This window comes from Trichechus manatus, unplaced genomic scaffold (assembly GCF_000243295.1).
Source record: "Trichechus manatus latirostris isolate Lorelei unplaced genomic scaffold, TriManLat1.0 scaffold00018, whole genome shotgun sequence".
Classification (NCBI taxonomy): Eukaryota; Metazoa; Chordata; class Mammalia; order Sirenia; family Trichechidae; genus Trichechus; species Trichechus manatus.
Genome location: NW_004443954.1, coordinates 23,274,183 through 23,296,550, shown reverse-complemented (window position 1 = coordinate 23,296,550; position 22,368 = coordinate 23,274,183). Strand labels below are relative to the sequence as shown.

The 22,368-nt window shown below is 42.3% G+C and overlaps 1 protein-coding gene across 1 annotated transcript; it reads right to left on the bottom strand.

Moving 5' to 3' along the window:
- Positions 1-5,871: 5,871 nt before the first annotated feature.
- PENK (proenkephalin) lies at positions 5,872-10,521 on the bottom strand. The gene is made up of 2 exons (XM_004372580.1): positions 10,384-10,521; positions 5,872-6,534 (listed from the first exon to the last, which is right to left on the bottom strand). The coding sequence occupies exons 1-2, from the start codon at positions 10,519-10,521 to the stop codon at positions 5,872-5,874; spliced, it is 801 nt and encodes a 266-aa protein (XP_004372637.1).
- Between the last annotated feature and the right edge of the window lie 11,847 nt (positions 10,522-22,368).

The following is a 22,368-nucleotide window of genomic DNA, read 5'->3' as shown; positions in this document are numbered from 1 at the left end:
TGTTGCTCACAGGCTATGAAGATCAAGGAATCCCAAAATTTGCAGATAAGCTGATAGCTCAAGTCCCAAGAACCAGAGGTCAGATGAGCAGGAGGCAGCTGCAGGATCCAGAGTGAGCAAAAAGCCAGAACTTCTGCTTATATTCGGATGCAGGCCACACTCCCAAGGAAATTCCCTTTCAACGGATTGGCTACTCACAGCAGATCCCATCATGGGAGTGATCACACATAAACACTGAGAATCATGGCCCAGCCAAGCAGATGCACAATCTTAACCACCACAGATGGGTTATGGACAGGTTTGTGTAGGTTGTACCAGGAAGATAGAAAGTGACTCTGTGTTACATAGTTTTAAAAGTTCACGTGTTTCATGGGTATAAGGCCATTCACCACAGATTAGAAAATAGTTCAGTGGGCAGCTCAAAAAACTTATTTGAAAAACAAAAGAGTAAGAGGATATCCAAGTTGTCAGTAAGCATATAAAATGATATTTAACCTGATTAGTAACAGTGGAAATGTAAATTAAAGCAAAAATGTCTAAAATTAAAAAAAAACTGACAATATGAAGTATTGGTAATGCATACACTGCAAGCAGGAGTCTAAATTAGCACAAAATCATAGCTGTTTGGTATTATAAATGAAAGTTGAACATATGCATATCTTATGACCTGGCATAGAGAAATTGTGTCTGTCATGGATTGAATTGCATCCCCCAAAAAATGTGTGTAGCATCTTGGCTAGGTCATGATTCCAAGTATTGTATGATTGTGTTATCTGATGTGATTTCCTTATGTGTTGTAAATTCTATCACTGTGATGAGGTTATGCTGATGAGGTTGACAAGATTAGATAGTGTCTTAATGCAATCTCTTTTGAGATATTAAAGAGAGAAGTGAGCGGAGACACACAGGAACCTCATACCCCCAAGAAAGCAGTGCCCGGGAGCAGAGTGCGTCCTTTGGACCTGAGGTTCCTGTGCGGAGATACTCCCAGACCAAAGGAAGATTGATGACATAGACCTTCCTCCAGAGCTGACGGAGAAAGCATTCCCCTGAAACTGACGCCTTGAATTTGGACTTGTAGCCTACTGGATTGTGAGAGAATGGCCTTCTCTTTGTTGAAGCCATCCACTTGTGGTATTTCTGTTGGAGCAGCACTAGATGACTAAGACAGTGTCACAGGTGTGCTAAGAGACATGGTCAAGAATGTTTATAGCAGCATTATTTGCAATAGCCAAAAACTGGAAGCAAACCAAGCATCCATCCATAACAGAATGGAAGTTGTAGTATTTCTGTGCAATGGAATACTATATGGCAATGAAAATAATAAACTATAGCTATAGGTCAAGAAATCAAGCAATGTGTTGCATCAGGCAATTCTGCCACAAAAGATCTCTTTAAAGTGTTAAAAAACAAAGATGTCACTTTTATGACTAAGATGTGCCTGACATATGTCATAGTCTTTTCCATCACCTCATAAGCATGCAAAAGTTGGATAATGAAAAAGGAAGACAGAAGAAGTATTGATGCATTCGAACTGTGATGTTGGTGAAGAATATTAAGTATACTATGAACTACCAGAAGAAGGAACAAATCAGTCTTAGAAGAAAGATAATGCCCTTAGAAACAAGGATGGCAAGACCTTGGTTCACTTACTTTGGACACATCATCAGGAAAGACCAATTGCTAGAGAAGGACATCACGTTTGGTAAAGGAGAGAGTCAGTGAAAACAAGGGAAAACCTCGAGAGATGGGTTGACAAATATCTGCATCAATGAACTCAAACATACCAACAATCATGAGGACGGTGCAGGGCTGGGCAATGTTTCCTTCTGTTACACACAAGATTGTCATGAGTCAGAGCTGACTGCACAGCAACTAACAACAATATGCAATGACATAGATGAATCTCAGAAACATAATTTTGAGCCAAATAGCTAGATGCAAAAATATAATGTATGTTTCCACTTAACCTCTAATCATTTTTTATGACCTTTAGAATAAAACCCAAAGCCTTTTCCATGGCTTCCACAAGGCCACATGTCTCCTTGCTTTTCCTCGATAACACAACATCTTGGGGCTGTGCACTTGCTCTTCCCTAATTCTGGAACACTCTTCCACTAGAGAGTCAAGTACCTGGCTTCTTTCATGTTGGATGAATTGATTCACTTGTGTTTATGTACATTTCAAGCCAAAAAAAAAACCAAAAAGAACTCCATAAACTTGCATTCAAATTTTTACTCCTTATCCTCATCTAGCTCGATGTTTTTGATAACGTTTTGATTACACAGGTTTTACATATTTTTCTAGAAAATTGAGTAAGTGAAGATGAGTGTTAGTGGCTCTGCAAGTAGTTTCTGCCTCCTGGGATTACAACCATTAGGAGAAAAACCCTGTGCCCTGGGCCTTATCAGGCTCAGACTAGGACTGAGGTTCACACACAGGAGCTCATCCTTGAAAGAACCAGAGCGAAGTGAGGTGGGAGCAGGAGAACCCACCAATCAAAATCCCACCAGATGAGCTGGCCACTAAGCAGCAGTAGCTAAACCTTGCAAAGGGCTGACTGTCTGCTGGCATGGTTTAAGCACGTTACACAGGTTAACATATTTACTGATTACAACTACCTAATGAGGTATGGAAGGAGCCCTGGTGGCGCAATGGTTAAGCACTCGGCTGGGAACTGAAAGGCCCGTGGCTGGAACCCACCATCTGCTACGAGGGATAAAAGGCCTGGTGACATGCTCCCATAAAGATTACAGCCTAGGAAACCCTATGGGAGCAGTTCTACTCTGTCATCTAAGGTCCACATGAGTCAGAATCGACTTGATGGCACACAACAACAACAATGAGGTACAGATGAGGAAACTGAGGTTGACAGAGCTTCAGTTCACACAGCTAGTGAATAGTAGAGCTAGGATTTCAGTCAGCTTGGCCCTAGAGTTGACACATGATTAATTCTCAGAAGGAACCAAGAGGAGGATGCAGGCTTGGAGGTGGAACTGGGAAGTCCCAAGTTAGTGGAAATGAGGTGACTAGGGAGCGCAATTACTGGGAAAAGGCACAGATGGAGCAGCAGCTCCCCCTGCAGTTAATATGGAGTATACTTAGCAGCATACTTCATTTTCTTGGAGAGCCTCTTAGGCAGACAGGGGCATTTGGTTCACCTTCTCTGGTCATCTCTGTGTTGAAGAAACCCAGGGCATTTGTGCAGACTGAGTGAGGGTAGAGTGAAGGTATCTGCATATAAAGTAGCATCCCAGATGACTATAAGCAAGTGCTTCTCAGAATTCATAAGACATCCTGAAAACATTGAAGCCTTTAAGAGTTAAAAGAATAAAATTCTAATGGTAGAATTTCAGATTCGAGGCCAACAGCATGGAAACTATATGGGGAAAAAGGGAACCTATGCAGCACTCAGGCCAGGTCTGTGGACAACTGCCCGCACCTACTGCTGAGCCCAGTTCTGTGCATGTGTAGGCAGCATTGCAATTCCCTTGGCCCAGAAGGAGGGAACCATCTCTTCTGACATTCTTTTCCTTTCTCCATCCCTTTCCTCTTTTTCCTTGTCCCTTTCCTTTGTTCTTTCTTCCCTAAACATCGATGGAGCATCTTCTGGGTTCCAGAAGGCACCAGGCCTGAGGGAAGTGAAGACAAACACATGACCCTGGGCTGTGCTGGGGTGAAACCGAGGGGCAGAGGACTTGGAGCCCTGTGAAAGCTCTGCATTGTGCCTGCCCCTGGATCACATGATGAATCCAGAAAAGACAATTGTTTGTTAACCACAACCAGCATTTTAGCCCTGGCTACTGCCTACCAAGAAATAGAAAGGGATTGCTCCTAGGTAGAGAACCTGGCTTGCTTTGAAAAAAATGGATTCATCTGATTGCTAAATTGTATTATTTTCTCAGCTGTACACTTATCAGGAAGAAATAAGGGCATTTCCCCTTTATCATCTCAAGGGTGGATTTGTGTTTCCAACATGTGGGATTCCTTTGCTCTGAGAGAGAATTAGGTGACTTTTTTTTTTTTTCCCGCAGAAGACTATCCCCAAAGCTAACCTGGAGATATATTTGTGTTTGGCCCATACTCTGTTTTAAATGGAATCAATTGCAAAGTTAAAAATGTTGAATATTATCATAAAAATTAGAGTTTCAGGCTCTTTTTGGGAATTCTGGCAAAGCTGGGCCGGTGTTTTCAAGGGAAGCCACTGGCTAAAGCTGAATAGAGACCTTCTATCTCCACTCAGCCACAGTCTCCATCACTCTTTACTGATTCCTGATATCGACTCCAAGCACAGTTGCCATCTATCACCTTCTTCTTGATCTGCTTCAAACACTTACATTACTTGCATTTCTAGTTCAAAAGGAGGTGGGCTCCAAGTGGAAGGGAAGTTGGTTTAGCAAGGGTCAGAGAGGTGGATGGTGATGGGGTCCTGTGAGTGACCTTGCACCATCAGGTGACAGGTCTTCTAACAGCGCTTGGCTGTGTGGATGTCTCAAAAGCCCTGACAGGGATGGACACAGAGGGAAGGATGGCTGAAGGCAGTGGAGCTCTCTCATCAGATTTAAACACAGGGGCTTGGACTGTGAGCATCTTGAGGGCAACCTTGACAGACTGAAAAGCAGAGGTCCTTCCTCTATGTTTCTGAATTGTTAAGCTCTGATTTTTATTTTGGAGAACAGAAGGGAGAAGGTTGGTGGGGGTCCTGGAAGAATGATTTAGTGGATGGGGGTTTACCTGAAATAGTTTCAATTAGAAAAATAAATGTTACATTTCTTGTACCTGAATGTTATCTCAAACGGTTTAATTAATATGAAGTAGTCACAACCTCCTTGTGTGATGGGAATTTGCCTTTTAAATCTAGTATTAACTATAAAAACCTCTCACAATACGTTTCCTTATTATCTGGCTATAAAATTTCATTAATTCACTCATCTAGCCATTCATCAGATATTGGAGAACTCACTATATTCCTAGTGCAGGGTTGTGCATGATGAACAAGATGTAGCCCCAAGTTCTTCCAGTTCTTGGTAGTGACCTAGGTGGGAGGTAGGGAACTGTAGTGGAAAGGACGTTGACTGGGAATAGGAAGTTTGGAGTTTTAATTCCATTTATATTCTTCAATTGCTGGACAATTTTATGCCAACCACTTAACATTTCTGGGCTTCACTTTCTTCATTTGTAAAATCTTTAATTTCCTAGAATGCTTTGCTGAAGAAAAGAGGCATACACAATTGGGTGGAAATGCAGGGTTTCTTATACAGGAAGGCACAGCTAGTTCCTTTATTAGGCTTTGGTTTCTCTTCATGTATCTGATTTCCAAAAATGAGAGTGCAAATATATTCTATTTTCCTCCAATGGGTTTATGCACCTAAATTTGGTATATAAGAAGCAAAATTTTAAAAAAGTGTTTGCAGTTTCAGCTGTTGGAAGAGGAGAAGGCCAGTAGTTTTCTGTTAAAAGCAGATGGTTTTACTGTCTCTGAGTCTAGGATTTACTATGGAAACACAAAGGCGAATTGAGGACCTTAGAAAAGAAAAGACTCCTAAGAACATTATGCAGCTGTGGTAGTGGGTTTATTATATCTATATACAAGTAAGCATTTATTGATGTTTGTCAAAAATAAAGGACAAGGTAACAAAACTCACTTAGCAGGAAAACAAGATAGCTGCGATAGAATAATACTGAACTTAGAGGCTAAAAGGAACACAGAACCTGAAATGGCAGCTTTCAGGTCCTCTAGTTAGGCAGACAATCAAGGGAAAAATACACTGCAAGCAACACAAGACAACCAAACACAGTCAATGAGATAGTCTCTCATAGGGGGATAAAGGAAGGCTTGCTGGGGGCTGGGGTCACTGAGGATAAAGGATACTAAAATCTCATAAACCCTCCATATCGTTTTTCCATTTCGGGAACTTCTTTTGAATAACTCTTGCTTTCTTCGTCAGAGGGCAGAGAATCTGCAAAGCGCTTCAGGAAGCCCCCGTACCTTTTCTGGTAGTCCATCCACCACTCAGGGCGGCCCACCCTTCTCATGAAGCCGCCATATCGCTTCTGCAGCTCTTTGGCCTCGTCTTCCAGTTGGGGGCTTCTTTTTAGGCCTCTCATGAAGCCCCCGTATCTCTTGCTCACTTCTTTGTCATTGTCACTGCCCTCGTGGTGGGGGCCACCCTCTCCTCTGTCCCCTGTTCCCAGCAGCTCTCTCAGCAGATCCGAGGAGTTGGCCAAGGTGTCCTCCTCGGCATCCTTCTTCATGAAGCCCCCATATCTCTTGGCAAGGGTTTCCCCTTCATTTGCCGCTTCCTCAGGCTCCAAGGGATAAAACTCATCCATTTTCTTCATGAAGCCTCCATACCTCTTCATGAAACCCCCATACTTCTTGGCTAGCAAATGGCTCTCCTCCTGTTTGCCATTCTCTTGGAGGGTGTTGGTGCCATCTTGAGAAAGCTCCAGCTTGGACAGCTGCAGCAGCTCCTTGCAGGCTTCCCAGGTTTTCAAAGAAGGCAGTTTTCCTTCACATTCCAGTGTGCAAGCCTGGAAAAGAATTCACTGATTAAAAAGTGGTTTCTCTGATTTCATTAAGTAAGCACGGTTTTTGTGGACCTCATTATGCTCAAATTGATATGAACCCTCCCATATAACAAAGTCATCTTGGTATTCTTATCGCACTTTCTCATCACACTAGACAGGCAAATGAAATAAATAAAAACTGAAAGGGAGAAAGAGGGAGACTAATTGAATCAAATTAGAAATTTGTCTCTGAATTTTAACAGATCCAATACTTTGAAAGATTTTTTCCACCCAGTTTTAACCTAGGCTGGCTGCCCTCACAATCTAATTTCACTGGAAAATTTTTCACTGCTTATTTCATTTTGCCTGGGATTTTTATAACCATAAGGGAGAAATTTCTCTTTACCTAATTAGAATCATTTCCTGTAAAATTCTTTTTACCTTCTTAGCTTACAGATGAAATCAATATTAATAATATAAAGTTTGTTTGTTTCCTTGTATTAATGTTTTACCTGGAACAGTATACAATATTCCTGCTATCCTTTTAATCTTTAAAGAAAACAACAATTTCAAAATGAGTATGGAAAGACAGCCTAAGAATTCAATTTACATCCTATATATTATTTGGACTATGATACATTGATTTGCTGAAAGTAGAGATGTTTTGATTTTCCTTTTTCCTTGATTGATTAAAACAGACAACAGATTTTTACCATCCTGAATCACATGATTATAATAATGAGGTGTGATATGAGGTTATATATATGCAAATGTTCAAATTATTCACATTTCTTTTCTTAACACTTAGCCACTGGTGTGCAGACAAGTCTTTTCAAGTGAAAATCATGTTATTTGATAAAACACGAAGGCTCAGCATTAAATTATAATTATTATAAGAATTAGGCTATAAATGCTAATGATCTTGTTATGATTCCCTTCTACTCAACCGGTCACTTAGGTATGATAAAAATAGTACTAATATTGCATGAACATCTGCAAAATCTTTACAACATTTTAATAGCCCTCTCAAGCTATTTCTAGAACCTAGGTTGAGAATCCTTGATTCAGATAGAAAAATTAAGCATTTTCTTGATATTTTAAAATATATGGGTGTATTATTTGATATGAAATACACATATTTTCAAGATAAAAGAAACATTTTATTCTTGCAACAAAATTCTTTAGGGTACATATTTAAGCAGCTCTTAATGATTATTTAAACTTTGTCTAATAAAATTAAATATATGAGTATATTAAAAATCTAAATACAATCTAAATTAAAATGGTCCTGTTTTATTTTTGATAGCTGATCAGGAAATGAAAACATCATTAATATACTTAAGATGTTCAAGTGGCATTTCCATTTTAAAATGAAATTTAAATGATCTGTTTGCCAAAAATCAATTTTGAATATTTTATATACTTTTACCAAAACACTTTTTAATGTAGGTGATTTGGATTCTTTTAAAAACAGATAGTGACAAATAATCACAGTAACACACTCATATTAAAGAAGTGACATTAATTTAAACATTTCTATAGCCATGTGTGTCTCTATTACACCCTATGTTCTACAGTTATGATCACATTAAATGGTAAATTTCCCTTATTAGACAATAAATTGAATTTGGCAAGTCTGCTCATCTTTGCATCCTCCACAGTACCAAGCACAAGTGTCTCTTACAAGGCTGTAACTTAGCAAATATTTACTACCTTGCTTTTACTGCATATTTTTTTGACTAGGCAATCTCATTTCTCATATGTCTTTTGCATCCTAGCTAAAATTCCCGAAGTGCTGTACTTCTAGTAATGTAGCCATTAATAAAGCCTTTTGTCACTGAGAAAATAACCTTAAATGTAAACTCCAACACAAAAAAATTAGTTATGTTCAAAATGCCTTCTTAAGAGACTGCTATTTTTATTGATGATTCCTTATTACCTCTTTTTTATTTTTCTTCAAATTGCTTATGTTACATGGTGCCATACAGCATCTAGATAAAAACCATAATAAAAAGCTACAACAATAACAACATAAGAAGCAGTGAGGAGAATTTTGGAAAGAGCAGTTAATCCCCTTCCTGCTCCCTGCCCCCCCCAAAAAACTATATTAAATAATGAGAAGAGGGTTGAGACAAAGGAGAGAAATCACAATTTTTGGTAATATCCAGGGAAGGACTTTCTGCCACGAAATGAGTTTTGCTCAAATTCTCTCTGATGGGAGAATAAGATTAGTAGCATTTTGGGAACTTGGTGAAGAGAGCAGATTAAATATGAAAAAAATTGAACAAGCACTGTTAAATGTCAGTCATATTAACCAACTGAATCACACAATTTAAGTAAATCTCATACTAGTTTGAGGTCAGACGGTGTGATCTGAAAAATTAGACTAGGACCCAGCTAATCGCTATGTGAATGGCAGAGAAATCTAGAAGAGGAAGCTGCTCCCTGTGCAGTCTGGGAAAGCTCCAGGAGGGTGTGACTAGGCTGGGGTACTTGTGGTTCAGAAAGTGGGGTCTTCTGTGTGGTATCTTTTAGGCTTCTTTCTCTTCTTCTGTGTACACTATTCTTTACCTACAAGATCTGTCCTTATGTTTGTAGCCACTAGTCACTTTTTATGCAAAACTTAAAAGCTCTGGTCTACAGGAGAGAGAAGAAAGGTGGGCAAAGAGGACTATTTCCTGTATCTAAGTGGGATATGTTTCTCAGCTTAAATATGAAGCTGTACTATGTATCTTTTCTCTAAAACCAGGTTAGCAAACCTGAAATGAAATGGATCCAGGTTATTAAAATGAAACAAACATTCAATCTGGAATATCTGCCTTGAATTTTTTTGGAATCTTTTCCTTAATTTTCTTCTCCACTTAATGTATCTACATACATAACATTTCGTCAAAGGCTCAAGTGAGCCTAAATGCTTAGATTAATAAATTTCTCTATATTGAGCTTTCAAGTCATTGCAGAATTTCTTCAAATCATGAAGTCAGTGCAAAGGAATCATTTGGGGAATTAGTTAAAATGAAGATTCCTGGGCCCTGAATCGGGATACTCTGATTCAGCAGACAATGAGAGGACCTGATTCAAGAGTAAATGTACTATGGTTAGAATGAGAGTTCTCTTTCATCGGGTTTTTATCCTAAACGCTTTAGACTGTTGGCACCTCTTCAACTGGCCACAACTCCTCCTGTGCCTTTTTTTGTTTTTTTTCAATAGCAGAACTAAAACTATTGTTTTAGTAGGTATTACAAAAGTACAGTCACTTGCCTTTAAGACAACTGAGGATCTCTTTCTCTCTTGTCTCCTGCTCTCCCCCTTCCTCTCCCTTTATCCCTTTCCCATCCCTTTGCTCTTTCCTATCCACGGGTTAGGGTGAGGGCTTGAAGGACCTGGGATTATAGAGCTAGAGGAGGGAAATTTGAAGAAAGAAGACAATAAAAAATGGCAACATTGTTATTGCCACGTTTTTCGTGGGTGAGTGCGGGAAGGCTAGGAGGTTAGCGGTGTGGGAATGGGGCCCTTAGTAGAGGTGTGTTGGGAGCTGGATGTGACTGCGCATCTTTGGAGGCGCCCACCAAGTGCTCTCCGAGGTGCTGAAGAGAGCACGTCCCGGGGCGCCCGCATCCCCGGGGTTAAAACAAACATGGTTGGCGTCGATACACCGTCGCCCTGACCCTTTCCTAGATAGCCTCGGTTCCTGAAGCTGACAGCTAGGGCAGGATCTCGGTCAGCGTTCCGAGAACAGCCAGGACACCTGGGTCACTAAGGATTCGCATTACTGCGGCTTGCACCAGGTATGACCTCAAGACGCGCGGCGCAGCGGGCCAGGGAGTTGGCGGATTGGACACGACTCTTTCCACCAAAGTGCTGAGCACTCACCAGAGGGTTGATGTCGGCCGGGCGCGCCAGGCGGTAGCTGCACGACGCGCAGTCCTGACTGCATTCCGCCCGCACAGCCGCCAGGAGCCCAGAGCTGAGCGCCAGCAGCCAAGTGCAGAGTCTCAGGAGCCGCGCCATGAGCTGCGGGAGAGAGGGGCGCGCGCTCTAAACATGTCCGCCCGCAGAGTGGGCTCCTCGGAGAGCGTCCTCGGGGCAGAAGCCCCAGTTCGATGAGCGGAGTCCGCAGGGACTCTCCTTCCCGGGCCCCAGCCCACCCAGCCGACGGCGTTTCCGGAGGGTTCCTAACCGAGGGCCCGCAACTCAGCTCGCCTGGAGACTCGGGTTTGGCGCGGTCACCTCCCGCCCTGGGCTGCGCGGGTTCCTGAATCACCCTGCACTTTCCGGGCGTCCGCTGTCCGGGGCAGGATTCTGGAGGGAACGCCCGAGACCAAGTGAGACAGCGGGCGCCTGGGGTTAGCGCCCGCGCGCAGGAGGCGCGACATTGACCGAGGCCACAAACGGACTCGGAGAAAGTCGGAGAACCCCATGCAATGACATGCAGAGTAAAATTGAGCATGCGAGGCGTCCCCAATCATGAGAGCTTTGGTCAAGTTCACTCACGCTGACGCTCTTTGGATGCAGCAGGGCTGGTCGGTGACACCCGGTCCAGGGAACGATTCTGGAGGCGAGAGAAGAGTGCACGGGTGAGGGGGGCGCGCCGGGCAGAAGGCCGGGCGGCGGGCGGCGGGCGCGGGCCTCACCTGTACGCGGGGCGTTGTGGGGCCAGGCTCCGGGCGCTGCCTTGCTCGCTTGCCTCGCGGTCGCGGGCTGGCGACCGATGGGCCACTTTATAATTAGCCGCAAAACCGAAGGAGGCGGTGCTCCCCAATAGCTGGCGGGCTGCGGTGACGCAGGCCCTACGCCAGCCGACGCCGACGCCCTCGCGGAGGGGGCCCGCAGGCCGCGCTGTTCCCTGGCCTGCGCGGGGTGGGAGCGGCGCGGTGAGGCTCAGCTTGCGACAGGCTGCGGGCTTTCCTATGGTGAACCCACAGTCTTAAGATTTGGGGAGAGATGGAGGTGGGGTCCAGATCTGCCGCGTAGAGTCCCCGAAGGCACCGTGGGGGTGCGGGCTCCAGGGAGGGGACCCCAGGGGCTCCAGGGGTGGTAGGGGGACTGGCTCAGATTTCTGGAATGTGCTGGAGACCCTCAGCGCACGTGAATCTGCCCGATCCCGCTTGCTCCCGGTGCTCTCTTGCTGGTCCCCGTTGGGACCAAGTACAGCCGTCCGGAATGTCATCATGTATCCACTATCTGTTTCCCTCCCTTAACTCGAGTTGCTGCCTGTGGCGTCTAACTGTGCGTAGTAGGCCCTCGATAAATGGTTAAAGCAGTGAAAGCTTGGAACTTTGCGGGAATCTTAGAATCTCAGGACACAGCTATCCCCTTTCTCTTTAGTGAAATCCCTCACCAAGTGTGGCAGCAGGTAAAGCTAATGTTCTGGAACGGCGTTCTTTGCGGGACTGCGCGGGTGATAGCCCCGGGCGTCCTTTCACCCAGCGCGGGAGGGGACCCGCTTATCCACCTCGTCAGGCAGAGCTCCCAGGCCTGCTGGGTCTGGCAAAGTGGAGAGGTGTCCAGGGATGTCTGACGAGTGAAGGGGTGCCGGGGCAGGGGAGATGTCAGCGCGCCAGAAGTGTGGCGGCGAGGGATGACCAGGAACGTGGTGTCCCTGATGCGCCGCTCCTCAGGAAGGGATCCGAGAGCAGACAGCCAAAGCTGGGGCTGTCGTTGGAAACCGACTCGGCCTCTTCCTGGCTCTTGGCAAGTTTCTCACCTTCTCTAAGGCCTCCGTTTACCTTTTTGAAAATAGGAGCAGAGGTCGTATGCGATTCACAGTGCTCTGGAGAGAATGAAATAAGGGACAAAAGCACTTAGACTTGTCTCTGTCGCCATAGCAAGTCCTCCAAACATTTCTAACCATCTCTAATCCATTCATCTTTCCATCTGTCATTGCCTACCGTACATCTATCGTTTATCTATTATCCATCCACCTATGTATCTAGCTGTCTCCTGACCTAGAGGGAAACGACAACCAGTCCTGGACTGGGACCCATTCACACAGAACGAGTCCCAGGGCGGTAGAGCGAACGACAGCTCCCCAGTTCGTTTTTTTTGGGGTGCGGTGGAGCCGCCCGGCCCTTCCGAAGCACGGGCCACCCGGCATCGCCCATTTTGGTCGCTAGAGGGCAGCGCTCTCCTGCTTAGGTTTGGGCGCGCAAAAATCGGGTCTCTATGTCTGGGCCAGTCTCACCTCGCTGGCTCCGGACAGCGGACCCGGAGCGGCCGCGGAGCTGCCTCCTCGGCCGGGGCAGCCCTACAGCAGGACCGGAAAGCAGATGCTGGCGATGGGGAGGCGGAACGTTCCACATAGCTTTAAGGAGCCAGCTGACCTCTTACCGGAAAAGCACAAGTTTCCCTTGACTTTTTAGGCTCTTTACCTAAGGGTAGGGGAGCGCTGGTGGCGCAGTGGTTAAAAGCTCAGGCTGCTAACCAAAAGGTCGGCAGTTCAAATCCACCAGCAGCTCCTTGGAAACCCTATGGGGCAGTTCTACTTTGTCCTATAGGGTAACTATGAGTCGAAATCTACTCCACGGCCTACGGTTTGGTTTGGTTTTTATCCTTACCGTCTCGCCAACAGAAACGAAAGTTCCCATATGTCCTCTGTCTTCACTTAAAGGAGATCTCTCCCTGTTGCTTTTGTTTGTGAAGGAAGCTGACTTCCCTTGCAGTATTCTGTGCAAAACTCCTGCCTAACAAAAACTTGTGTTATCTAAGACATCTGGATTCACCCAAGATCTGCCTCCTCGTCATCAGGGCAGGAGGACGTGTGTGGAAAACGACAAGGGCACACAGTGCTTCTTAGGGCACAAGGTGCTAGTACACGGAAGACTCTTTAGGATCTTGAAAAAGTAGCAGCTTATGTCTGGAAGGACTTTAGGGATAATTCAGTTCAGCCCCTCATTTTATAGATGGAGAAACTGAAGCTCAGAATGCCCGAATGACCCGCTCAGTCAGTGGTCAAACCAGATTTACCGACACCTCTCTAGGGAGGCTCCCTGGCACCTACCTCAGTACTAGTTTGTTTCCGTTGGAAAAATTAACGTCTGTTCTGAGTTAGTTTCCCTTGGTGGGTCTGTATTATTCTCTGCCACACTTTAAATGTCAGGGGAGAGAGGAAGAGATGGGAAGAGAGGATGCCCCCTAGGAGTAGTGAAAGGGTACTTAATCCTCCAGACTGCCCTATGCTTGGGATGTCACTCCCTTTACCACCTTTGCCAAGTCCAACTCACGGCAACCCCATGTGTTACAGAAAAGAATTGCTCCATAAGGTCTTCTTGGCTGTACTCTTTATGGAAGCAGATTGCCAGGTCTTTCTTCCATGGTACTGCTGAGTGGGTTTGAACCACCAACCTTTCAGTTAGTAGCTGAGAGCAAACCATTTGTGCCACCCAGGAACCTGCTTGGAATGTAGTAGGTGCTTAATCAATGTGTGTTGACAGGCCTGAACAAATGAATGAATGAATTAGTGAAACAATGAGAGGTGGACATTGTCTGTTGTACCCCACTCACTGACATTTTTTCCCATCACCTTCCCCCTGGAAACTAAAACTGACAGAATTCTATACTTATTTCTTTATATGCGAATGGTGGCGTTGAGTTGTGAGCAAATTGCCTTTTCACAATCCTTTAAATATTTGTGGAGAATAAATAGATTTTTAGTTATATTCAGGGAAAAAGCTGTTTCAGAAATCTAAAAAAAAAAAAGGGGGGGGGGAAGGGAAACATGTCTTCAAGCATTTAATCCAAAGAATTCTGCTTCTCAGGCCAGGATCAAGACCTCACCTTCTGATTCTAGGGTGCCAGGCATTAGACAAAAAGGATCTTGCGAGAGACCAAGGAATGTGACTTTGGAAGCCCTGATGATGAGTGGTGTTTTACTCAGTTCTTAGGGGTTCCAGGTGTTATATCACAAGGGGTTTAAGAAAGTCCTGCTCTTGTCCTCTTCCAACATTTCCAGGATGGAGATGCCTAAACTGAACAACGCTTTCAGGATCCGATTCTCTCCTCCCCGCCGCTCCAACTACCCAAACACACATGCTTTATTACAGAACTCTATCTCTTTGCCCTCTCTGCAAAATAGCAGCAGTGGAAACAAGGCAGTTCTGCACTCTGGTGATTGTTTAATGTTCCTGAATAAAAGCATCATGTTCTAACATTTCAGATGTTTGGAGTCGCCAGCAGCAGGGGAAACTTGCCTGTTTTCAGTTACAATGGAAAGCACGGGATTTGCAAAACTGGATTCTGTGAGCTGGGCACGTGACCGTGGAGGGTCACTGCGGAGGGACTCTTTTCCAGCCTGACTCAGAATCCCACAACAGAGAAGCTCCAGTGCAGTTGGCTTGACTGAGATGTTTTTATGGAGTGTTAAATCCCCGCTATAAAAAAAGCAAGTGCTTGTACATTCTCATTTTCAAAAATCCAGGAAATGTAATAAACCCCTTGGAAGAAAAAATAACCTAGTATAGTATCCTAAAAGGAGTTTAAATAATAGAAAATGTGTCAATGTGTTGAGAGATAGAGAGAGAGAGAGAGAAACAACCAGGAAGGAAAACTAAACTAGGCCTATGAGACGTACTGTTCATATATTGTAAATGTAAAGAGAATTGAAATACATTTCCTAAAATTGGCCTAAAGTTCTCAGACAGGGAAAAGATGAATTTTATCATTAAACATAGGTAATTAGGCTACATGGAGCCCTAGTGGCGTAGTGGTAAGAGCTCCTCTGCATTTCGAATCCACCAGCGACTTCCTGAAAACCCTATAGGGCAGTTTTACCCTGTCCTATAGGGTCAATATGAGTTGTAAATGACTCTACGGCAACGGGTTTTCGTTTAATTAGTCCATGAATAAAACATGTTATATTATGATTCATTGGATTAAAAGATGTAGCTGTGAATACAGCCAACAAAGGGATTTTCAAGCAGCTTAACTTAAAAAAAAAATGACTTCTGGAATTGCCTTGAAGCAATTTAATAGTCACACCAGAAAACCAGTCAAGTTAAAAAATTGTATTGCCTAGTGAGTCACAAACCTTATTTAACAATTTGAATTTGATTTGTGTTTGGTTGTTTCTGAAGTCAAATCCCAGATCCCAACTATAGGATCTGCATAGAAGGCATTTAAAATGTTAATTAAATGAATGAATGAAAACAACCACAAAGGAAACAATTTCCACAATTGAGGCGATGCTAGAAGTTCTAAACGGGTTTTGAGCAATAATAGATCACTGGAGTAAATCCAGATGCTCCAGGCTACTAGCTTCCTGAGTAAATTCTTTTGTGTACGACCCCCAGAGCTTTTCACAAAGTAGGTCCTTAGTAAAGTTGTTTTTTAAAAAAATGTTCCTAGTTGTAGTTCCATCTTCCATAACTCCCATGCTCATGAGTTACATTCATAAAGTTAAAATGTTTCCATAAAATTATATAGGGAAAAAGCTCAAAACTTTGCAGATACTCACTTCTAACTCTATCATTACTTTCTCTCTCTATATATACTTTGTCACATATAGATATTAGAGCTTAGACCAAAATACTTTTTATATTCATGAATCTTGTGAAAATCAGCCTAGAGAAAGTGTGGTACAGAATGAAGTAAGGGAACAGTGGGATTGAAATATGCACCTCTTTTTCTACTCTGAAGCGTTTATCTGATAAAAAATTTAGTGGAACAGCAAACCCAGGGAAGCATCATAGCAGATATGATAGAAACTAACAAAGTGCAAAATGTTGTTGAGGAAAACAATTATTTTGCTATTAAGAGTTATAATCGGAAAATACTAGTTTTGATTCCTTTTGTTCCACTATCAGTTGAATGTATGATCTTGGGAAAATTGTTAATCTCTGAACTTGCATTTTTTCATCTGTACAATGGGGATAATAAAACCGACCTCACTGGTTTGTTGCATGGATTAAATGAAAAACTAACATACACACTGTAGGTATTCAATTTTTATTAATGATCCTTTTTATTGTGCTGTATTAAGCTTGAATTTCTGAGGCAAAAATTTTTTTTCTCAGTTCTTGGATTGTCATGTTCTTAGCCTCTTATTTTCAGAACCTATGGCTTAGTTGAATGTTCAAATAATGAAAGAAAATGAGTAGAGTATTGATAATGAATTTTATAGAGTATTTTGATAATGGTTGAAGGAAATAGGCTGTTTATTTATGTGGATTCAGTGCTCTGAGTAAAAAATTTCAACGATACAGCAACTTGTAATAACTGCAGGTAAGAAGCTGCTTTGCAAAATCTTAATAAGATATTCCTAAAAAAGAGAACTTCTTGACAGCACACACAATCTTATCAATTGTTATTGATAAGAGTTGGAATGGACTCGATGGCAACTAGTTTATTATGTTTTAGTCCTCAGCATATAAACTTGCTTATTTTCTCCGGTTTTTTTTTTTTTTTAAGAATATAGCATATGTTTTCTTACATCAAGTTTTGCTTTTAGAACTGATTTCCTTCAAACCACTACTACCAAAAATGCAGAATTATAGCTCAAGAAGACACTAAGTGATTTATTTAACTATACTTACTTGCCACTCTTCTGTCAGTTTGTTGTACTGTGGCAGCTTGCGTGTTTCTGTGATGCTGGAAGCTATGCCACTGGTATTTCAAACACCAGTAGGATCACCCATGGTGGACAGGTTTCAGCAGAGCTTTCAGAGTAAGACAGACTGAAGAGAAGGATCTGGTGGTCTCCTTCTGAAAAAATTGGCCAGTGAAAACCTCATAAATAGCAGTGGAACATTGTCTGATATAGTGCTGGAATATAAGCTCCTCAGGCTGGAAGACACTCAAAATACTAGTGGGGAAGCACTGCGTCCTCAAAGTAGAGTCAATCTTAATGACATGGATGGAGTAAAGCTTTCGAGATCTTCATTCACCGATGTGGCATGACTCAAAATGAGAAGAAACAGCTGGAAACATCCATTAATAATTAGAAAGTGGAACGTAGGAAGTATGAATCTAGGAAAATAAGAATTCATCAAAAATGAAATGGAACATATACATATTGATATCCTAGGCATTAGTGAGCTACAACAGACTAGTACTGGCCCTTTTGAAAGGGACAATAATATGGTGTATTATGACAAGAATGACAAATTGAAGACAAATGGTGTTGCATTCACCATCAAAAGGAACATTTCAAGATCTATCCTGAAGTACAATGCTGTCAGTAATATGATAATATCCATACGCCTACAAGGAAGACCAGTTAATACGACTGTTGTTCAAATTTGTGCACCAACCACTAATGCCAAAGTTGAAGAAATTGAAGATTTTTAACCAACTTCTGCAATCTGAAATTGATCAAACATGTAATCAAGATACATTGATAATTACTGGTGATTGGAAGCAAAAGTTGGAAACAAAGAAGAAGGACCGGTAGCTGGAAAGTATGGCCTTGATGATAGAAATGATGCAGGAGATAGAATGATAGAATTTTGCAAGACCAATGATTTCTTCATTGCAAATACCTTTTTTCAACAACATAAATGGCAGCTATACATGTGGACCTTGCCAGATGGAATCCACAGGAATCAAATCAACTACATCTATGGAAAGAGACGATGGAGAAACTCAATATCATCAGTCAGAACAAAGCCAGGGGCTGACTGTGGAACAGACCATCAGTGGCTCCTATGCAAGTTCAAATTGAAGATGAAGACAATTAGAACAAGTCCACGAGAGCCAAAGTATGACCTTGAGTATATCTCACATGAATTTAGAGACCATCTCAAGAATAGGTTTGACGCATTGAACACTAATGACCAAAGAGCAGATGAGTTGTGGAAAAACATCAAGGACATCATACATGAAGAAAGCAAGAGGTAATTAAAAAGACAAGAAAGAGGAGGCGGGGCCAAGATTGAAGAGTAGTCAGATGCTTCCTATGGTCCCTCTTACAACAAGCACCAAAAAAAACCCAAGTGAATAGATTATATATGACAATCTAGGATCCCTGAACATCAAAGGCAAAGTTGAGGAATTGGACCGAGTGGCAGGGGGAGGAAGAGATGGTTCGGTACCAGCAAGGAGTTGCCAGACTTGACCTGGCGGGAGCTGGTGCCTTTCAGGCTGGATCAGCTTGCATGTGTGGTGAAGCAAGCAGTGGTGACTGGGAGGCATTTTCCACATTGGAAGAGATGCAGCAGAAGACAGCCTACTTGGACATCCAGAACCAGTGAAAAGCAACGTTCAATTGGCAAAAGATAAGTACTTGCATCTGACCTACCACGTGGATCAAAAAACACCCCCTTTGGGAAAAACCTTTCTCCCATTTACCTGCCCCCTCCTTGCTCTACACTGGGTCCCTGGCTGGCTTCTATGATTGCTGAGTCTCCTGGCCAGAAGTAGGACCTGTTCCAAGCCCTCAGCCATTCTCCTGGCCTTGGAGAGGGAAAAAATTAACAAACAGGGAAAAAATAATCTGCCGGCTCCTGTAAGCCAGGAACTCAGGGTAGGCACAGCTTCTTTGCCTGGGCACAAGCATAAGGGGTCCATGGACTTTGAAAGACTTTCACCACTGCATAGATCTGTGTGGGCCCATTTCAATAGCATAAGCCCTCATTACCACAGTACAACAGGGTATATACCTGAAGTCTAACTTCAACTGTTTCAGCTATATGGTGATGAGGCAGGTTTGTGACATTTGACACTGCTCTGCCCATTAAGCAGGGTCCTCACCTACCCACATCAGGGGCCTGAGGACTGGTGGCTTTACCCATGCCACCTAGCCATCCATGATGGGGTCTAAGAATAAGTGATGTCCCAAGTCCTTATAGCCAACAGCACTAGGTGCTCATAGACTAGTTGCAAAACCCACCAACCTATGCGCTCTAGGGAACAAGGACATGCTTTCCTCCCACACACTCAGGGGCAGCTGTCAGCCTCCTGCTTTGCTCAATGCGTGACCCCCTACTGCAGCCAGATATCTGTGCCTACACCAATCATGCATACCTGTCTAGGACTGTAGGTGAGAGCCTGCACCACATGCTTGGTGATCGACTACCTGGACACCTGAGCTGAATTCACATAACAAAAGTAAACAGACTCCTGGGCTCACATACCTAGTAACAGATTTAACCACCTGGTGACAGGACATTAGAGCTTCAAAGGTGCCAATAATCAAACTAGCTCACGTGAGCAGCCTATTTGGGCATATCAAAATAAAACAAAACAAGAAGCTAGGTCACAGTAAGCAAACATAAAATAAATAAATATAAACCTTATTGATGACTCAGAGACAACAGTCAATATCGAATCACATAAAGAGGCAGAACATGATGGCTTCAGCAAGCTACCAGAATAAAGACTCAAGAAATTTTCCAGAGGAAGAGAATTTCTTAGAATTACCAGAGGTAGAATACAAAAGATTAATACACACAGCTCTTCAAGATATCAGGAAGGAGAGCATGCAAAATGCAGAAGAAGCGAAGGAACATACAGACAAAGCAACAGAGGATCTTAAGAAGGTTATTCAAGAGCATAATGACAAATTTAACATGCTGCAAGAATCCACATAGAGAAAGCAATCGGAAATCGAGAAGATTAACAGTAAAATTTCCAAATTAGACAACTCAATAGAAAGTCAAGGGAGCAGAACTGAGGCAATAGAAGTCAGAATTTTTAGTGAGACTGAAGATAAAGCACTTGACACCAACTTATTTGAGGAAAAATCAGATAAAAAAATTTTTCAAAAAATGAAGAAACCCTAAGAATTATGTGGGACTCTATCAAGGGGAGTACCGGAATGGGGTGGGGGTGGGGGATAACAGAGAATACAGAGAGAATTGTTGAAGATTTGTTGGCAGAAAACTTCCCTGATATCCTGAAAGATGAGATGCTATCTACCTAAGAAGCTCATCGGACCCCACATAAGGCAGATACCAAAAGAAAGTCACCAAGACATTATAACCAAACTTGCCAAAACCAAAGATAAAGAGAGAATTTTAAGAGGGGCTAGGGATAAATGAAATCACCTACACAGGACAGTCAATAAGACTAAGCTTGGACTACACAGCAGAAACCATGCAGGCAAGAAGGCAATGGGTTGACATATATAAAGCCTTGAAGGAAAAAAATTGCCAGCCAAGAATTATATACCCAGCAAAACTGTCTCTCAAATATGCTGGTGAAATTAAGGCATTTCCAGATAAACAGAAGTTCAGGGAATTTGCAAAAACCAAACCAAAATTACAAGAAATACTAAAAGGAGTCCTATGGTTAGAAAATCAATAACATCAGATAACAACCCAAGACTAGAACACAGGACAGAGCAACCAGATATCAACCCAGATAAGGGAGTCACAAAAATAAATCAAAGCTAAACCACTGAAAATAGGGAAACAGATGTTAATATGTAAAAGATGACAACATTAAAACAAAAAAGAGGGACTAAAAAGTGTAGTCATACATTTTCCAAATAGAGAGGAAGTCAAAGCAATATAAAGAAATAAAACACCAGTTTAAACTTAGAAATATAAGGGTGAATACTAAGGTAACCACAAAGGAAATTAACAATCCTACACATCAAATTAAAAAACAAGAAAAACATAAAGACTCAGAAAATTCAAAATCAACAACAATGAAAAAGATGAAAAGAAAATACACAAAGAGAAACAACTCAGCACATAAAATTAAGTGAAACAAAGAAACTGTCAACAACACACAAAAAAGACATCAAAATGACAGCACTAAACTCATACCTATCAATAATTACTCTGAATGTACATGGACTAAATGCACCAATAAAGAGACAGAGAGTGGCAGAATGGTTAAAAAGACATGATACGTCTATATGCTGCCCACAAGAGACACACCTTAGACTTAAAGAAACTAAACAAACAAACTAAAATTCAAAGGCTGGAAAAAAATGTATCAAGCAAACAACACTCAAAAAAGAGCAGGAGTGGCAATACTAATCTCTGACAAAATAGACTTTAAAGTAAAATTCGCCACAAGGATAAGGAAGGAAACTGTTTAATGATTAAAGTGTCAGCACACCAGGAGGACATAACTATAATAAATTTTTACGCACCCAAAGACAGGGCTCCAAAATACATAAAACAAACTCTAACAGCACTGAAAACAGAGAAACTCTACAGTAATAGTAGGAGATTTTAACACACTACTTTTGGTAAAGGACAGAACATCGAGAAAGAAGCTCAGTAAAGACATGGAAGATCTAAATGCTGCAATCAACCAACTTGATCTCATGGACATATACCGAACACTCCACCCAACAGCAGCCAAGTATACTTTCTTTTCCAACGCACAAGGAACAGTCTCAAGAATAGACCACATATTTGGCCATAAAGCAAGCCTTAGCAAAGTCCAAAGCATTGAAATATTACAAAGCATCTTTTCTGACCATAAAGCCATAAAAGTAGAAATCTATAACAGAGGAAGCAAGGAAAAAAAAATCAAACACGTGGAAACTGAACAACGCCTTGCTCAAAAACTAGTGGGATATAGAAGAAATTAAGGATGGAAAAAAGAAATTCATAGAATCAAATGAGAATGAAAACACAGTGTACCAGAACCTTTGGGACACAGCAAAAGCGATGCTCAGAGGTCAGTTTATAGCAATAAATGCACACATGCAAAAAGAAGAAAGGGCCATAGTCAAAATATTAACCCTACAACTGGAACAAGTAGAAAGAGAGCAGCAAAAGAAGCCCTTGAGTGCCAGAAGAAAGGAAATAATAAGAATTAGAGCAGAATTAAATGAAACAGAGAATAGAAAAACAATTGAAAGAGTTAACAAGACCGAAAGCTGGTTCTTTGAAAAGATCAACAAAATTGATAAACCATTGGCCAAACTGACAAAAGAAAAACAGGTAAGGAAGCAGATAACCC

Excerpts from the sequence above, each read along its gene's own strand:
- PENK (XM_004372580.1), bottom strand. The coding sequence starts at position 10,521 with ATGGCGCGGCTCCTGAGACTCTGCACTTGGCTGCTGGCGCTCAGCTCT. Across the intron at positions 6,535-10,383 it reads CGGCCGACATCAACCCTCTG|GCTTGCACACTGGAATGTGA; the intron begins GTGAGTGCTCAG and ends ATTCTTTTCCAG.